The 17,843-nt window shown below is 50.0% G+C and overlaps 1 protein-coding gene across 1 annotated transcript in view; it reads left to right on the forward strand.

The window, feature by feature from the left end:
- LOC132207374 (scavenger receptor cysteine-rich type 1 protein M130-like) overlaps nt 1-10,427 on the forward strand; it is a 50,179-nt gene extending 39,752 nt beyond the window's left edge. The window contains exons 11-13 of the mRNA XM_059642792.1: nt 1,295-1,405; nt 4,167-4,282; nt 10,344-10,427. Coding sequence (XP_059498775.1) covers nt 1,295-1,405; nt 4,167-4,261 — 206 coding nt within the window. The 3' untranslated portion in view covers nt 4,262-4,282; nt 10,344-10,427. The remainder of the gene's footprint in view (nt 1-1,294; nt 1,406-4,166; nt 4,283-10,343) is intronic.
- The last annotated feature ends 7,416 nt before the right edge of the window (nt 10,428-17,843 follow it).

The following is a 17,843-nucleotide window of genomic DNA, read 5'->3' on the forward strand; positions in this document are numbered from 1 at the left end:
TGCTCTCCCCCCAACCCTGCTCTCTCGCCCGCTCTCTCCCCACACACTCTCCCCATGCTCTCCCCCACCATGCTCTCTCCTGCCCATCTGCTCCCCACCCTGGCGCTCTCTCTCTCCTCCCATGTTCTCTCCCCCGTGGTCTCCCCCTGTGCTCCCTCCCCCGCCTCTCTCCCCCCCACTCCCCATGCTTTTCCCCCCTCTCTCTCCCTCCTACCCCCCATGCCTTTCCCGCCTCTCTCTCCCCCGACACCCCCATGCTTTCCCCCCTCTCTCTCCCCCCCACACTCTCTGTCTCTGACTTTCTCTCACCCTCTCTCACTCTCTACCTCACTGTCTCTCCCTCTCCCTCTCTCTCTCTCTATCAGTAACTGCATTTCAGCTGCTGAATAGCTCTTTATGTGTTCAGAAAGAGGTGGTAAAGCTGGTCCAGGCTGAGATTTTGATTTAATAAGAGGATCAAGGTTTACAGGGAGCAGGTAGGACAAGGAGGCTGAGAAACATCTCAGCCATGATTGAGTGGCAGAGCAGATGCCAATGGGCTGAATGGCCTCAATTTGCTCCTATACCTTATGGTCTTATGCCCTGTGGCTTATGAATGTGCGTGCTTTTGAATGAGATCCTATTTACTGTTAAATGTAAGACTCCAACTGTTTGTACTTATTTTTCACTGTGTTCCAAATGTTGAACATCCTCATGGACAGGATCCCTACATAGCCAGGGACTGATTGTGGTCTTGAAGTGGGTGAACTAACTCACTTCAAAGACATTTTGTTTTCTGGGCCTTAGAGATTTCTTCGACTTATGGGGGAGGTGGGGGGGGGGGGGTTAGATTCATTGCAACCACAAAGATGATTGTTGAATCGAATCTCAGAGTACTACCACATGCATTGCTGGGCCAGCATTATCTGAGAAGCTGCCTGTTAGCAATACACATCTTGCTTTCCCTTGGGTCTGTCCTGCAATTAGGGGCAGGGGATAGACTACTGCAGAGTATCGACAGAAGACGCACTGGCCTTTATAATAAGAGGGTGCATTCAGGAGCAATAAGTTCAATTATATTCGAACAGGTGTAATTATGAGGACCTTAGGGAGTGGGTGGAGATCATCCTGCTCCCACTGAAAGCCGGGATAGAACTTTTAATGAGGGCAACATCTTGTCAGTGCAGTCCTCCTCCAGCACTCGAGGGGCCGAATGGCCAACCTCTTGCTCCCAGGTTCCACCTGGCTCCGACGGCTCACCGATGTCGGGCAACTGGCTAACTATTTTGTTTCTTTCCGAACTTTGTTTGACAAGTGTCCTTCCATCGAAACAACAACGCCAACATGAGACCGGCCTCCTCGCAGAGTGCGATGAGCAATGTGTGTACAGGCGCTCCACAGAAAGACACTTTGTCAGCCTACCCAGGTAAGGGCACGGGCCAGAGACCACAAACATTTCCACGTCCACTGTTACAAACTCCAAACGCCACATCTCCATTCAACAGTGTCAGGTCAGTGGGACACAAATTCTTTGACGAGCTGCCAATCTGATTAAAGGTTAAATATTGGCCCCAGGTACATTACGTACCCTCTCCACCTATCTTCTTTGCTCTCCATCTTCGGTCCGCCTCCCCCTCTCTCCCTATTTATTCCAGTTCCCTCCCCCCATCCCCCTCTCTGATGAAGGGTCTAGGCCCGAAACGTCAGCTTTTGTGCTCCTGAGATGCTGCTTGGCCTGCTGTGTTCATCCAGCCTCACATTTTATTATCTTGGAATCTCCAGCATCTGCAGTTCCCATTATCTCTCACATTACGTACCTCCGTCTGCGTGACTGAAATTCCTATCCAGTGGACAATATTCTAATGGTGCAGCGTTCCCTCAGCACTGACCCTCCGACAGTGCCGCTCCCTCAGCACTGACCCTCCCACAGTGCCCGTTCCCTCAGCACTGACCCTCCGACAGTGCCTGCGCCCTCAGCACTGACCCTCCCACAGTGCCGCTCCCTCAGCACTGACCCTCCGACAGTGCCGGTCCCTCAGCACTGACCCTCCCACAGCGCCCGCTCCCTCAGCACTGACCCTTCCACAGTGCCCGCTCCCTCAGCACTGGCCCACCCACAGCGCCCGCTCGCTCAGCACTGACCCACCGACAGTGCCTGCTCCCTCAACACTGACCCTCCGACAGCGCCCGCTCCATCAGCACTGACCGTCCGACAGCGCCCGGTCCCTCAGCACTGACCCTCCGACAGTGCGGCGCTCCATCAGCACTGACCCTCCGACAGTGGCCACTCTCTCAGCACTGACCCTCTGACAGTGGCCACTCTCTCAGCACTGACCCTCCGACAGTGCCCACTCCCTCAGCACTGACCCTCCGACAGTGCCAGCTCCCTCAGCACTGACCCTCCCACAGCGCCCGCTCCCTCAGCACTGGCCCTCCCACAGTGCCCCCTCCCTCAGCACTGACCCTCCCACAGTGCCCCCTCCCTCAGCACTGACCCTCCCACAGTGCCCGCTCCCTCAGCACTGACCCTCCCACAGCGCCCGCTCCCTCAGCACTGACCCTCCGACAGTGCCTGCTCCCTCAGCACTGGCCCTCCGAAAGTGCCAGCTCCCTCAGCACTGACCCTCCAACAGTGCCCGCTCCCTCAGCACTGACCCTCCCACAGTGCCCGCTCCCTCAGCACTGACCCTCCCACAGCGCCCGCTCCCTCAACACTGACCCTCCGACAGCGCCCGCTCCATCAGCACTGACCGTCCGACAGCGCCCGGTCCCTCAGCACTGACCCTCCGACAGTGCGGCGCTCCATCAGCACTGACCCTCCGACAGTGGCCACTCCCTCAGCACTGACCCTCCGACAGTGCCCACTCCCTCAGCGCTGACCCTCCGACAGCGCCCACTCCCTCAGCACTGACCCTCCCACAGTGCCCGCTCCCTCAGCACTGACCCTCCGACAGTGCCAGCTCCCTCAGCACTGACCCTCCCACAGCGCCCGCTCCCTCAGCACTGGCCCTCCCACAGTGCCCCCTCCCTCATCACTGACCCTCCCACAGTGCCCCCTCCCTCAGCACTGACCCTCCCACAGTGCCCGCTCCCTCAGCACTGACCCTCCCACAGCGCCCGCTCCCTCAGCACTGACCCTCCGACAGTGCCTGCTCCCTCAGCACTGGCCCTCCGAAAGTGCCAGCTCCCTCAGCACTGACCCTCCAACAGTGCCCGCTCCCTCAGCACTGACCCTCTGACAGTGCCCGCTCCCTCAGCACTGACCCCCTGACAGTGCGCCCGCGCCCTCAGCACTGACCCTCCGACAGTGCCCGCTCCCTCAGCACTGACCCTCCGACAGTGCCCGCTCCCTCAGCACTGACCCTCCGACAGTGCCCGCTCCCTCAGCACTGACCCTCCCACAGTGCCCGCTCCCTCAGCACTGACCCTCCGACAGTGCCCGCTCCCTCAGCACTGACACTCCGACAGTGCCCGGTCCCTCAACCCTGACCCTCCGACAGTGCAGCGCTCCCTCAGCACTGACACTCTGACAGTGCTCGGTCCCTCATCACTGACCCTCCGACAGTGCCCGCTCCCTCAGCACTGACCCTCCGACAGTGCCCGCTCCTTCAGCACTGACCCTCCGACAGTGCCCGCTCCCTCAGCCCTGACCCTCCGACAGTGCTGCGCTCCCTCAGCACTGACCCTCCGACAGTGCCCGCTCCCTCAGCACTGACCGTCCGACAGTGCCCGCTCCCTCAGCACTGACCGTCCGACAGTGCCCGCTCCCTCAGCACTGACCCTCCGACAGTGCCCGCTCCCTCAGCACTGACCCTCCGACAGTGCCCGCTCCCTCAGCACTGACCCTCCCACAGCGCCCACTCCCTCAGCACTGACCCTCCCACAGCGCCCGTTCCCTCAGCACTGACCCTCCGACAGCGCCCGCTCCCTCAGCACTGACCCTCCGACAGTGCCCGCTCCCTCAGCACTGACCCTCCGACAGCGCCCACTCCCTCAGCACTGACCCTCCGACAGCGCCCGCTCCCTCAGCACTGACCCTCCGACAGTGCCCGCTCCCTCAGTGCTGACCCTCCAGCTGGTGTATGGTGCTTCATGAAATTACAGTACAGGGAGCCCTTGGTTTAGAGTAACCTTCAACTTGATCTTGCTGCGCCTCATCTCATTGATAAATGTCCTTTTCTCAACAGCTTTAGAACGAAGGGCCAACACCACATTCAATCTGCCAGGCCACTCCTCGGACTCTGATTACGATTTCTTCGACACGCATTGTCAGCGTCTGTAGTTGTCCTCCCCGGCCCGTAGGGTGAGTATGCAGAATTCCGAGTTGTTCAGAATGGATGCGGACATAGAGGAACCATGACCAGCTCGCAGGCAGAGCTTGATTCCAATGTCCACTCCTCCCATCCTCGATTGTCCCCATCCATTGAATCAGTGTGCCTTCGCTCGGTCAAACCCCTGATGAGTTTGAAGCCCTCGATTCCCCCCTTCACTTCCTTGCTCTCAGTAAAACATTCCCAGCTTCTTCCAGACCTCCCTCCTCCCCGGAGTCGCATCGTCTCCAAGGCCCTGATGAGCTTCCTGAAGGGCCGGTGTCTCGAATTAGGCCAAGTCCACCAGACCAATGGTTGCGTTCATTCTGCTTCACATGTCAGACTCCCACGAACCTGGAGTTCGAAGGCAAGGGATGACTGAATTGGATGTGGATCAGACCAGTAGGTGAGCCACTGAACAGTGAGACGGTCCATCATGATAACTGGCTGTCCGTACTCCCAGAAACCCCTTGATCCCAGAACGACGCTGCGCTGAAGCAGGCCATTTGGCCCAGCGTACTCGTGCAGGCCTTCTGTAAGCTTCAATTCCAATGCGAGCAATTTCCTTGCAGTTCATCCCTTTCCCTGGAAACGAGTTCCCTGCATATATTTATCCGGTTCTCCTTTGTAATGTTTTCGATCACAAGTTTGGACGTCACTTTGAGGCTGTACAGGACTTCGGTGAGGTCTCTTCTGGAGCACTGTGTCCAGTTCTAGTCTCCCATTTACAGGAAGGATATTATTAAACTGTGAAGGTGTTCAGGAGAGATTTACCAGGATGTTGCCAGGAATGGAGGGTTTGACTTACAAGGAGAGGCTGGATAGGCTGAGACTATTTTCTCTGGAGCCTTACAGGCTGAGAGATGACCTTATAGAGTTTTATAAAGTCATGAGAGATAAGGTGAATGGCAGGGGTTTTTGTTCCATAGGTTGGGAAGATTTCAAGGCTAGGGGACATATTTTTAAGGTGAGAAGAGAAAGACATGAGGGGCATTTTTTTTAAAGCAGCTAGACTTTTAATTCAGAGACCTTGGATGCTTTAAACACCTCAATTATACCTGCCTCCACTGTCAGCCCTGGCTGTGCGTTCCAGACTTCTACCACTCTCTGAGTAAAAATAGACTTGCCCCTTCCATCTCGTTTGAACTTTCTCCTTCTCACGTTCAATGGATGTCCCCTAGTGTTAGACATTTCAACTCAGGGAAAATGCTCCTGACTGTCCTCCGGGCACCTCATAATTTTATAGACTTGTATCGAGTCTCCCCTCGGCCTCCGCTGCTCCAGAGAAAACACCCCGAGTTTTTCTAGCGTCTCCTTACAACCCATAACCCCTAATCCAGGAAGCATCCTGATAAACCATGGCTGTGCTAATTTGTCCTATAGCGTCCGGAGATGTGCGGGTTAGGGTGGCTTGGCCGTGCTAAATTGTCCCGTAGTGCCCAGGGATGTGCAGGTTAGGGTGGGTTGGCCGTGCTAAATTGTCCCATAGTGCCCAGGGATGTGCGGGTTAGGGTGGATTGGCCGTGCTAAATTGTCCCATAGTGCCCAGGGATGTGCGGGTTAGAGTGGGTTGGCCGTGCTAAATTGTCCCGTAGTGCCCAGGGATGTGCAGGTTAGGGTGGGTTGGCCGTGCTAAATTGTCCCATAGTGCCCAGGGATGTGCGGGTTAGGGTGGGTTGGCCGTGCTAAATTGTCCCATAGTGCCCAGGGATGTGCGGGTTAGGGTGGATTGGCCGTGCTAAATTGTCCCATAGTGCCCAGGGATGTGCAGGTTAGGGTGGATTGGCCATGCTAAATTGTCCCATAGTGCCCAGGGATATGCGGGTTAGGGTGGATTGGCCGTGCTAAATTGTCTCGTAGTGCCCAGGGATGTGCGGGTTAGGGTGGGTTGGGCATGCTAAATTGTCCCGTAGTGCCCAGGGATGTGCGGGTTAGGGTGGGTTGGCCGTGCTAAATTGTGCCATAGTGCCCAGGGATGTGCAGGTTAGGGTGGATTGGCAGTGCTAAATTGTCCCGTAGTGCCCAGGGATGTGCAGGTTAGGGTGGGTTGGCCGTGCTAAATTGTCCTGTAGTGCCCAGGGATGTGCAGGTTAGGGTGGGTTGGCCGTGCTAAATTGTCCCATAGTGCCCAGTGATGTGCGGGTTAGGGTGGGTTGGCCGTGCTAAATTGTCCCATAGTGCCCAGGGATGTGCAGGTTAGGGTGGATTGGCCGTGCTAAATTGTCCCTTAGTGTCCAGGGATGTACAGGTTGGGGGTGGGAAATGCAAGGTTATGGGGAGACGATATGGTCGGGGAAGTGGGCCTGAGTGGGATACTCTTCAGAGGGTTGTAGTGGACTTGATGGGCTAAATAGCCTGCTTCCACACTGTAGGGACTCTGATTCTATGACGTTCGCCCTCAGTAACGCTTAGACATGTTTTTTTAATCCATCCTGCCGAAATGGACAATTTTACATTTACCCAAATCCTACTACGTTTAACACAACTTTGCCAATTCACTTAACTTTATCATTTTTGCGGCCTCCTTACGTCCCCTTTGTAATGTTCGTGAGGCACTTCTTTATAATTACCCAGCAGCCTAAAATTCTCCATTGTATTTTCCGAGGTAGCAGCTTGGCCATAAATAAGACCACAATAAATAAGAATGGCAGTAGACTATTTTGCCCCTCGAGCCGTCTCCACATCTAGCAGGATCATGGCTGATCCCCCATTTCCTCACTTTCACTTTCCTGCCCTTTCCCCATGATCCTTGATTCCCCGATTGATCAAGAATCTATCTATCTCAGCCTTCAATATACACAGGGTCTCTGCACCCACCTCTCTCTTTGCGGAAGGCATTCCAAAGACCCCAAACCCTCTGGGAGAAGAAATTACTTCTCATCTCAGTCTTAAATTGGGACCCCTTTTATTCTGAGACAATGCAAACAACCTTTTCTCATGCAGTATACATTCTCGTCATCGGTTAGAATTTGGCATTCTTGCATTTGGTCCTGACGAGCTTGCCCTAACAAGGGAAGCTTCAGCATCTTGTTCCAGTCTACACTTTTTGCATCACAAAATGAAGGGGTGATAAATAATGTTTGTGCGCAGTTTCTTGAGGAGCAAACTGCATTAGATTATATCTGCGATGCCACATTACATTGAGGTTCGATCTGTATTAGATTATATCTGCGATGCCCCATTATATTGAGGTTCGATCTGTATTAGATTATATCTGCGATGCCCCTTTATATTGAGGTTCGATCGATATTAGATTATATCTGCGATGCCACATTACATTGAGGTTCGATCTGTATTAGATTATATCTGCGATGCCCCATTACATTAAGGTTCGATCTGCATTAGATTATATCTGCGATGCCCCATTACATTGAGGTTCGTTCTGTATTAGATTATATCTGCATTACCCCATTACATTGAGGTTCGATCTGTATTAGATTATACCTGCATTACCCCATTACATTGAGGTTCGATCTGTATTAGATTATATCTGCGATGCCCCATTACATTGAGGTTCGATCTGTATTAGATTATATCTGCGATGCCCCATTATATTCAGGTTCGATCTGCATTAGATTATATCAGCATTACCCCATTATATTGAGATTCGATCTGTACAAGATTATATCTGCGATGCCCCATTACATTGAGGTTCGATCTGCATTAGATTATATCTGCGATGCCCCGTTACATTGAGGTTCGATCTGCATTAGATTATATCTGCGATGCCCCATTACATTGAGGTTCGATCTGTATTAGATTATATCTGCGATGCCCCATTACAGTGAGGTTCGATCTGCATTAGATTATATCTGCGATGCCCCGTTACATTGAGGTTCGATCTGCATTAGATTATATCTGCGATGCCCCATTATATTGAGGTTCGATCTGTATTAGATTATATCTGCATTACCCCATTACAGTGAGGATCGATATGTATTAGATTATATCTGCATTACCCCATTATATTGAGGTTCGATCTGCATTAGATTATATCTGTGATGCCCCATTATATTGAGGTTCGATCTGCATTAGATTATATCTGCGATGCCCCATTATATTGATGTTCGATCTGTATTAGATTATATCTGCATTACCCCATTACATTGAGGTTCGATCTGTATTAGATTATATCTGCGATGCCCTATTACAGTGAGGTTTGATCTGTATTAGATTATATCTGCATTTCCCCATTACATTGAGGTTCGATCTGTATTAGATTATATCTGCAATGCCCCATTACAGTGAGGTTCAATCTGTATTAGATTATATCCGCATTACCCCATTATATTGAGGTTCGATCTGTATTAGATTATATCTGCATTACCCCATTACATTGAGGTTCGATCTGTATTAGATTATATCTGCGATGCCCCATTATATTGAGGTTCGATCTGTATTAGATTATATCTGCATTACCCCATTACATTGAGGTTCGATCTGTATTAGATTATATCTGCATTACCCCATTACATTGAGGTTCGATCTGTATTAGATTATATCTGCATTACCCCATTACATTGAGGTTCGATCTGTATTAGATTATATCTGCATTACCCCATTACATTGAGGTTCGATCTGTATTAGATTATATCTGCATTACCCCATTACATTGAGGTTCGATCTGTATTAGATTATACCTGCAATACCCCATTATATTGAGGTTCGATCTGTATTAGATTATATCTGCATTACCCCATTACATTGAGGTTCGATCTGTTTTAGATTATATCTGCGATGCCCCATTATATTGAGGTTTGATCTGTATTAGATTATATCTGCATTACCCCATTATATTGAGGTTCGATCTGAATTAGATTATATCTGCATTACCCCATTATATTGAGGTTCGATCTGTATTAGATTATATCTGCATTACCCCATTACATTGAGGTTCGATCTGTTTTAGATTATATCTGCGATGCCCCATTACATTGAGGTTCAATCTGTATTAGATTATATCTGCATTACCCCATTACATTGAGGTTCGATCTGTATTAGATTATATCTGCATTACCCCATTACATTGAGGTTCGATCTGTTTTAGATTATATCTGCGATGCCCCATTACATTGAGGTTCGATCTGTATTAGATTATATCTGCATTACCCCATTATATTGAGGTTCGATCTGTATTAGATTATATCTGCATTACCCCATTACATTGAGGTTCGATCTGTATTAGATTATATCTGCATTACCCCATTATATTGAGGTTCGATCTGTATTAGATTATATCTGCATTACCCCATTATATTGAGGTTCGATCTGAATTAGATTATATCTGCATTACCCCATTATATTGAGGTTCGATCTGAATTAGATTATATCTGCATTACCCCATTATATTGAGGTTCGATCTGTATTAGATTATATCTGCATTACCCCATTATATTGAGGTTCGATCTGTATTAGATTATATCTGCATTACCCCATTACATTGAGGTTCGATCTGTATTAGATTATATCTGCATTACCCCATTATATTGAGGTTCGATCTGTATTAGATTATATCTGCATTACCCCATTATATTGAGGTTCGATCTGAATTAGATTATATCTGCATTACCCCATTATATTGAGGTTCGATCTGAATTAGATTATATCTGCATTACCCCATTATATTGAGGTTCGATCTGAATTAGATTATATCTGCATTACCCCATTATATTGAGGTTCGATCTGTATTAGATTATTTCTGTATTATCCTATTACATTAAGGTTCGATCTGCATTTGATTATATCTGTCATGCCGCATTATATTAATGTTCGATCTGCATTAGATTATATCAGTGATACGCCATTATTTTGAGGTTTGATCTGCATTAGATTACGTTTCCAATGTCCCATTATATTGAATTTCGATCTGCATTTGTTTATATCTGCATTACCCTATTGTATTGACATTTGATTTGCTTTAGATTATATCTGAAATGCCCCATTTTATTGAGTTTCAATCTGCATTCGATTATATCTGCTATCCCCCATTACAGTGAATTATGCTAGTCATGATGCCTTACCACCCCAATGAGCTCTGCTGTTACTTTGTCACAGGCATCTGCGAGCTGGGTGAAATTTCTGGATCTTCTGGAGGGGCTTTGCATTTTCAAACTGAGAGGACCGAGATGCTGGGAGGTACCCTGGACATCAAAGTGATTTGAGGGGTGCAGCGTTGCACAGATCCTCATCAGATGACCCAGGAATGGAAGGACCTGAGCAGATTTTAAGACTGGTTGGGGTCACATTCTTCCCACTGTATGCATGCTATCCCAAGGCACTACCCTGGATTTTGCACCCGAGCAGGTGACAGCAGAGCGAAAAAAGAGAACCAAAGAAATAATTTGCAAAGCTACAAGGGGGAATGCAACCTTCTGTGAGCCTAACCGATCAATCAGGAGGAAACATACAGCAGTCCCCCCCCTTAAAACACGTTCCTGATGCATTGAAGACTTGAATGCGAGGAAATGGATGCATCGCTAGATTTCAGAACGCTGTCTGATTCGCTATCTGTGAGTAATCCTGTCTGAAACCGAACTGGAAAGTTCCTTTTAGGAAATTACCCTGAGCCGGGCTTGCTGACTCTCACTGGGCAGAACCTGAATGAACGAATTCTCTTTCTTCTGATGTGAATTAATTTGAGAAATTCTCCCGTTAGCTCGGGAGAGCGACCACACTTGGAAGTGCCCTAGCGTTTAAGTTGGTCCAAGTTGGCAGAAGTTTTGTCATTTGGAACCGGCTGGATGGATGGCTGGGCAATCCGTCGCAGGGGTTGGGGGCAACTTGGGATGCTATGAGGGACGTTTTTGGGATGGTGGGGGAGTACGCCAGTCTGCTAAGCTTAAGCAGTCAATATTGTAGGTCTGTATCCCAAGAGTGCTCCAAACATTGAAGGGATGGTGTCGTCTTAAGAGCTCACCCTGCATTGACGTGGCTACATTCATGCTTTCTTTTATTCACTCATGGAATGCAGAGGACGAGGTCATTCAGCCCACTGTATCTGTACCGGTTGATGCCCAGTTCGTCCCACTCTCCAGCCCTATCTCCATCACCCTGTAACTCCAACCCTGTCAAATATCCAGCTCCTTCGCATGGGACCTGCCTCTACCATTCTCCCAGGCAGCGCATTCCAAATCCCAACAAGCTCTCCGAGTAAAGATGCTTCTCCTCATCTTCGCTCTCTTGCTGACAGTCTTGAAATTGTGAACCCCCACCCCCCCCGGTGACTGATGTATCAGCAATTGGAGACAGAATATCCTCATTCACCCTGTCAGAAATGTTCACAATTTTCAACACTTCAGCAAGGTTCCCTCTTGATCTTCCCTGCTCCAAGGAGAATAAGCCCAATTTCTCCAATCTTCTCTTGTATCTCAAATCCCTCATTCCTCGTATCATTCCAGTAAATCATGGGATGCGGGCATTGCTGGCTGCACAAACATTTATTGCCCATCCCTAGTTGAGCTGCCTTCTTGAACCGCCCATGTGCTGTGGGTTGACCTTTAGGGAGGGAGTTCCAGGATTTTGACCCAGTGACTCTGAAGGCACGGGGGATATATTTCCAAGTCAGGGTGATGAGTGGCTCAGAGGGGAATTTGTGGGGGTTGGAGGGGGGCGTCCCATATATCCGCTGCCCCTTGTCCTTCTGGATGGAAGTGGGCCGTGGGGTTTGGAAGGCTCTTTGGTGAATCCCTGCAGCACATTTTGTAGATGGTACACACTGCCGCGACTGAGCATCGGTGGGGGTGGGGAAGTGGAATGTTTGTGGATGTGGTGCCAATCGAGCGGGGGCTGCTTTGTCCTGGATGGTGTCGACCTTCTTGAGAGTTATTGGAGCTGCCCCCATCCAGGGGCAAGTGGGGAGTATCCCATCACACTCCTGACTTGTGTCTCGTAGATGTGATGATATACCCTCCAACGTCCATTCCATCACAAGAATATCTCCCACCCTTGCCCCCCCTGGCAATGGTATGTGCTCAAGGGGTCTACGACTTGACACTGTTTACCTCAGCACTCACCTTCCTTGGCCATCAAGTCTTGGATTGGGATTTGAACCTGAAATATCTGGGTTTGTCACACTGCACTACTCATTGAGTGCCAGTGAATATTCAGGGATGGGATATTTAGGGAAGTGGGGCATTTTATTAACAGTTCACTCAATGAAATGCCAAGTCAGACTAGGTTGTTGGAAGGGAGGGGTTCATGTGAAGATGGGTAAGAGGAGACAGAAGTTTTGGAGATGACACAGTGTGGAGCTGGAGGAATACAGCAGGTGTTTTTCACCAAGAGGGACAGTCTTTTTAAAAACTCATTCATGGAATGCAATTATTGCTCAACCCTAATTGCCTAGAGAGGCATTAAGAGTTAGCCACTTTGCTGTGGACCTGGCATCATATCTTAGCCAAGACCGGGTAAGGATGGCAGAGATAGTAGGAACTGCCGATGCTGGACGAACACAGCAGGCCAAGCAGCATCAGAGGAGCAGGAAAGCTGACGTTTCGGGTCTAGACCCGTAACTTTTTTTTTTCTGAAGAAGGGTCTAGGCCCGAAACGTCAGCTTTCCTGCTCCTCTGATGCTGCTTGGCCTGCTGCGTTCATCCAGCTCTGCACCTTGTTATCTCAGATAAGGATGGCATTTTCCTTCCCTACAGGGCATTAATGAACCAGAGGGGCTTTTCCAGCAGTTAGTTAATGGTCATCGTTCAACTCTTAATTCCAGATTTTTTTTTTACTGAATTCAGATTCTACCACCTGCTGTGGCGAGATTCGAGCCCTTTCCCCCAGAACATTAGCCGTCGATCTCTGGATTAACAGTCCAGCGATAATATTGTTGCCTCCCCTTTATTAACTGGAACTTATCAATGCAAAGAACCAAGAACAGCGCCGAAACAGGCCCTTCGGCCCACTAAGCCAGTGCCAACACATGACGCCTTTCCAAACTTAAAGCCTCTACACAGTCTGCATCCCTCGAATCTCTAACTATTCACGTAACTGACAAGATGCCTGTTAAATGTTGCTATTGTACTGACCTCCGCCACCACCTCTGGTGGCATGTTCCAGATTCCTACCACTGTCTGTGTAAAAGACTTGCAACCCCCACATCTTTTTGACACCATTGAGCGTCTAAGAGCAAAGGTTGAATTCTGTCCCACTGGAGGTCATCTCTGCTTAGCACTGGTCACTTGCCCCTTGTCAACCCAAACCTGGATATTGTCCAGATCTTGTTGCATTCGGAAACGGGCTGCTTCAATATCTGAGGGGTCGCAAATGGTGCTGAACTTTGTGCAATCATCAGCGAGCATCCCCACCCCTGACCTTATGATGGAGGGAAGGTCATTGATGAAGCAGCCGAAGGTGGTTGAGCCTGGGATACTACCCTGAGGAGATGTCCTGGAGCTGAAATGACTGACCTCCAAAGGCCACAGGCATCTTCCTATGTGCCAGGCATGCCAACCGACGGAGGGTTTGCCTCTGAACGGGTTTGGAGAGAGTGCAGGAGAGGTTTACCAGGATGCTGCCTGGATTAGAGGGTGTGAGCTATAAGGAGAGGCGAGGTAAACTCGGCTTGTTTTTCCCTGAAGTAGCAGAGGCTGAGGGGAGTCTTTCCCCTTCTCACCTTGAACACCCCCCCCACCCCCCCGCTTAGTATTAGGTACTTTAACTCTCGGAAAGTGATTCAGACTGTCAGACCTTATCTCTGCATCTCATAATTTTACAGAGTGCTGTCAAGACTCCCCTCTGCCTCTGCTGCTTCAGAGAAAAACAAGCCAGGTTTATCTCGCCTCTCCTTATAGCTCACACTCTCTAATCCAGGCAGCGTCCTGGTAAACCTCTCCTGCACTCTCTCCAAAGCTTCCACACCCTTCCTGTAATGTGGTGACCAGAACTGAATGCCTTACTCTTAAGTGTAGCCCATACAAAGTCTTGTGAAACTTAATCAAACTTGTCAGGCAAGACCTCCCCCAGGAGCCATGCTAACTATCCCCTAATAAGTTCATTCTTTTCCAGATGCCTACGCCTCAGAAACTTCTCTAATAATTTCTCGGCCAATGGCGCACATGCTCAAAGAGTGAGCATCCATGGTGCTCTGAGGGAGAGAATTCCAAAGGTTCACTACTGTCTAAGTAAAATGAAAGTTCTCTTCCTCTCAGGCCGAAGTGGAATTCCCTGTATTTTTAAATTGTTTCCTCTGATTCCAGACTCCCTTGAACCATGTCTGCCCCTTCAAGGATTTCGTAAGTTCCAATGAGATCACCTCTCGTTCTTTGAGACTCTAGAGAATACGTCGCCCAATCCCTCTTTCGTAGGACAGTCCCACCATCCTCCTGGAAAGTTTTGTTGCATTCCCACTATGGCAATGCAATTTATCCTCAGACACATGAAGCAAAACTGCACAAGCAAAATCCAACCAAGCTGCTACACAACTGAAGCAAGACCTCACCACTCCTGTACCCAAAGCCTCTTGGAGTCAACCTCGCATTCTGCTGGCCTTCCTAACTGCTTGCTTCAATAATTTACAAACAAGGACATCTCTGTCCCTTGGAACACTGACACTTCCCAGCCTCTCACCATTTAAAAAATGCCCTGAACATTTGCTTTTCCTGCCAAACCTCACATTTTTCCACTCCCCATCTGTTATGCTCTTTACCTGTTCACCCAGGCCTCTCCATTTCCCCAAGAAACCAGCTCACGTCCTCCCTTCCAATGAAAGAATCTGGGCCATGACAGCTCTCATTGGTTGACGTAAAACTGAGCCGTCCATATTTTCCTCTTCTTTCGTGGGAGTTTTGGCAAACTGTGCATTTGTTGCTCTCGTCCCTTATTGCCCCTTGAACTGAGTTTGCAAGGACATTTCAGAGGGCAGTTAAGGTTCTTGAGTTTTAAATTCCACTAGTTGCTGCGTGGGCTTGCCCCTGCCAATCCTGTCCTGACGCCTGTGCGGTTGTTGGCCTGGTAATGTTACCACGACACGAACATCTCCCCATCTCATTGCATGTTCTGTGTGCCTGCCTGGCTTTGTTCCACCATCCCTATCTGGCCTGCAATCTGCAATACTTCACTGTGTTGGAGTCACCGCTCCGTGGATCAAATTGGCACACGTTTGTGACTTGAAAAACTAAAACAAGAACAAAGAAAATTACAGCACAGGAACAGGCCGTTCGGCCCTCCAAGCTGACATGTGGCCCCTCACAACTAAAACCCGCTATGTTCTGGGTCCTCTATTGCCATCCTAACCGTGTATTTGTCAAGATGCCCTTTAAAAGTCACTATAGTATTTGCTTCCACTACGTCCCCTGGCAACGAGTTCCAGGCACCCACCACGCTCTGTGTAAAACAAAATTGCCTCATACATCATCTTTAAACCTTGCCCCTCGCACCTTAAACCTATGACCCCTGGCAACTGACTCCTCCACCCCAGGAAAAAGCCTCTGACTGTCCACTCTGCCCATGCCCTTCATAATCTTCAGGGCCTCTATCAGGTTGCCCCTTGATCTCTGTCATTCCAGTGAGAACAACTCACGTTTCTCCAAACTCTCCTCATAGCTAATGCCCTCCATACCAGGCAACATCCTGGCAAATATTTTCTGTACCCTCTCTAAAGCCACCACATCCTTCTGGTAACGTGGCAACCAGAAATGAATGCAAATGCTGCCTCACTAAGGTTCTGTAAAACTGCAACATTACCTGCCAAGTTTTAAACTCAGTGCCCTGGCCGATGAAGGCAAGCATGCCGTATGCCTTTCCCACCTGCTTGGCCACTTTCAGTGACCTGTGCACCCGTACACCCAGATCCCTCTGCCTAATAGTACTCTTAAGGGTTCTGCCATGTGTCTGCAACACAGATGACACATGGAAGGTGGGCATAAGGTCTGTGGGTTACATGGGCTGTGATGGTGTCAAACGTTCTATCCCTGACTAGCTCCCCAACACATGCCTATCTCACCCACCCTGGCCCCTCCCTCCACCCCAACCACAGAAAACTTATGTTTTGCCCCCGAGAAGGTAGGAAGGGTTGACTCCGTTATCCAGATTGGGTTGGTGGTAGCATTGGGGTTTGGTGAAGGGCAAGGATGATACCAAAGGGTACAAAAGGGAGGAATTCAGAGGAGAATTGCCCATGTCTTTTCCAGAGCCTGTGTACGTCTACTGGGCAGCACGGTGGCTCAGTGGTTAGCACTGCTGCCTCACAGTGGCAGGTACCTGGGTACGATTCTACCCTCAGTTTGTGTGGAGTTTGCACGTTCTCCCCGTGTCTGCGTGGGTTTCCTCTGGGTGTTCTGTTTCCAGCCACAGATCAAAGATGTGCGGGCTATGGTGGGTTGGCCGTGCTAAATTGTCCCATAGTGTCCCAGGGATGTGCGGGTTAGGGTGGGTTGGCCGTGCTAAATTGTCCCGTAGTGCCCAGGGATGTGCGGGTTAGGGTGGGTTGGCCGTGCTAAATTGTCCCGTAGTGCCCAGGGATGTGCGGGTTAGGGTGGGTTGGCCGTGCTAAATTGTCCTGTAGTGCCCAGGGATGTGCAGGTTAGGGTGGATTGGCCGTGCTAAATTGTCCCATAGTGCCCAGGGATGTGCGGGTTACGGTGGGTTGGCCGTGCTAAATTGTCCCATAGTGTCCCAGGGACGTGCGGGTTAGGGTGGGTTGGCCGTGCTAAATTGTCCCATAGTGCCCAGGGATGTGCGGGTTACGGTGGGTTGGCCGTGCTAAATTGTCCCGTAGTGCCCAGGGATGTGCAGGTTAGGGTGGATTGGCCGTGCTAAATTGTCCCATAGTGTCCCAGGGATGTGCGGGTTAGGGTGGGTTGGCCGTGCTTAAATTGTCCCATAGTGCCCAGGGATGTGCGGGTTACGGTGGATTGGCCGTGCTAAATTGTCCCATAGTGCCCAGGGATGTGCAGGTTAGGGTGGATTGGCCGTGCTAAATTATCCCATAGAGCCCAGGGATGTGCGGGTTAGGGTGGATTCGCCGTGCTAAATTGTCCCTTAGTGCCCAGGGATGTGCAGGTTAGGGTGGGTTGGCCGTGCTAAATTGTCCCCTAGTGCCCAGGGATGTGCAGGTTAGGGTGGGTTGGCCGTGCTAAATTGTCCCGTAGTGCCCAGGGATGTGCAGGTTAGGGTGGATTGGCCGTGCCAAATTGTCCTGTAGTGCCCAGGGATGTGCAGGTTAGGGTGGGTTGGCCGTGCTAAATTGTCCCGTAGTGCCCAGGGATGTGCAGGTTAGGGTGGGTTGGCCGTGCTAAATTGTCCCATAGTGCCCAGGGATGTGCAGGTTAGGGTGGGTTGGCCGTGCTAAATTGTCCCGTAGTGCCCAGGGATGTGCAGGTTAGGGTGGGTTGGCCGTGCTAAATTATCCCGTAGTGCCCAGGGATGTGCAGATTTGGGTGGATTGGCCGTGCTGTAGTGCTCAGGGATGGGTGGGTTAGTCATGGGAACTGCGGGTATGCGGTTAGGCTCTGGGTGAGATGCTTTTCAGCGGGTCAGTCTAGTCTCGATGGGCCGAGTGGCTTCTTTGTGCACTCTACAGATTCTCGTCATTGCCTGCCGTCTTCTCAAATGAGGCTG

The sequence above is a fragment of the Stegostoma tigrinum genome, chromosome 46 (assembly GCF_030684315.1).
Source record: "Stegostoma tigrinum isolate sSteTig4 chromosome 46, sSteTig4.hap1, whole genome shotgun sequence".
NCBI lineage: Eukaryota > Metazoa > Chordata > Chondrichthyes > Orectolobiformes > Stegostomatidae > Stegostoma > Stegostoma tigrinum.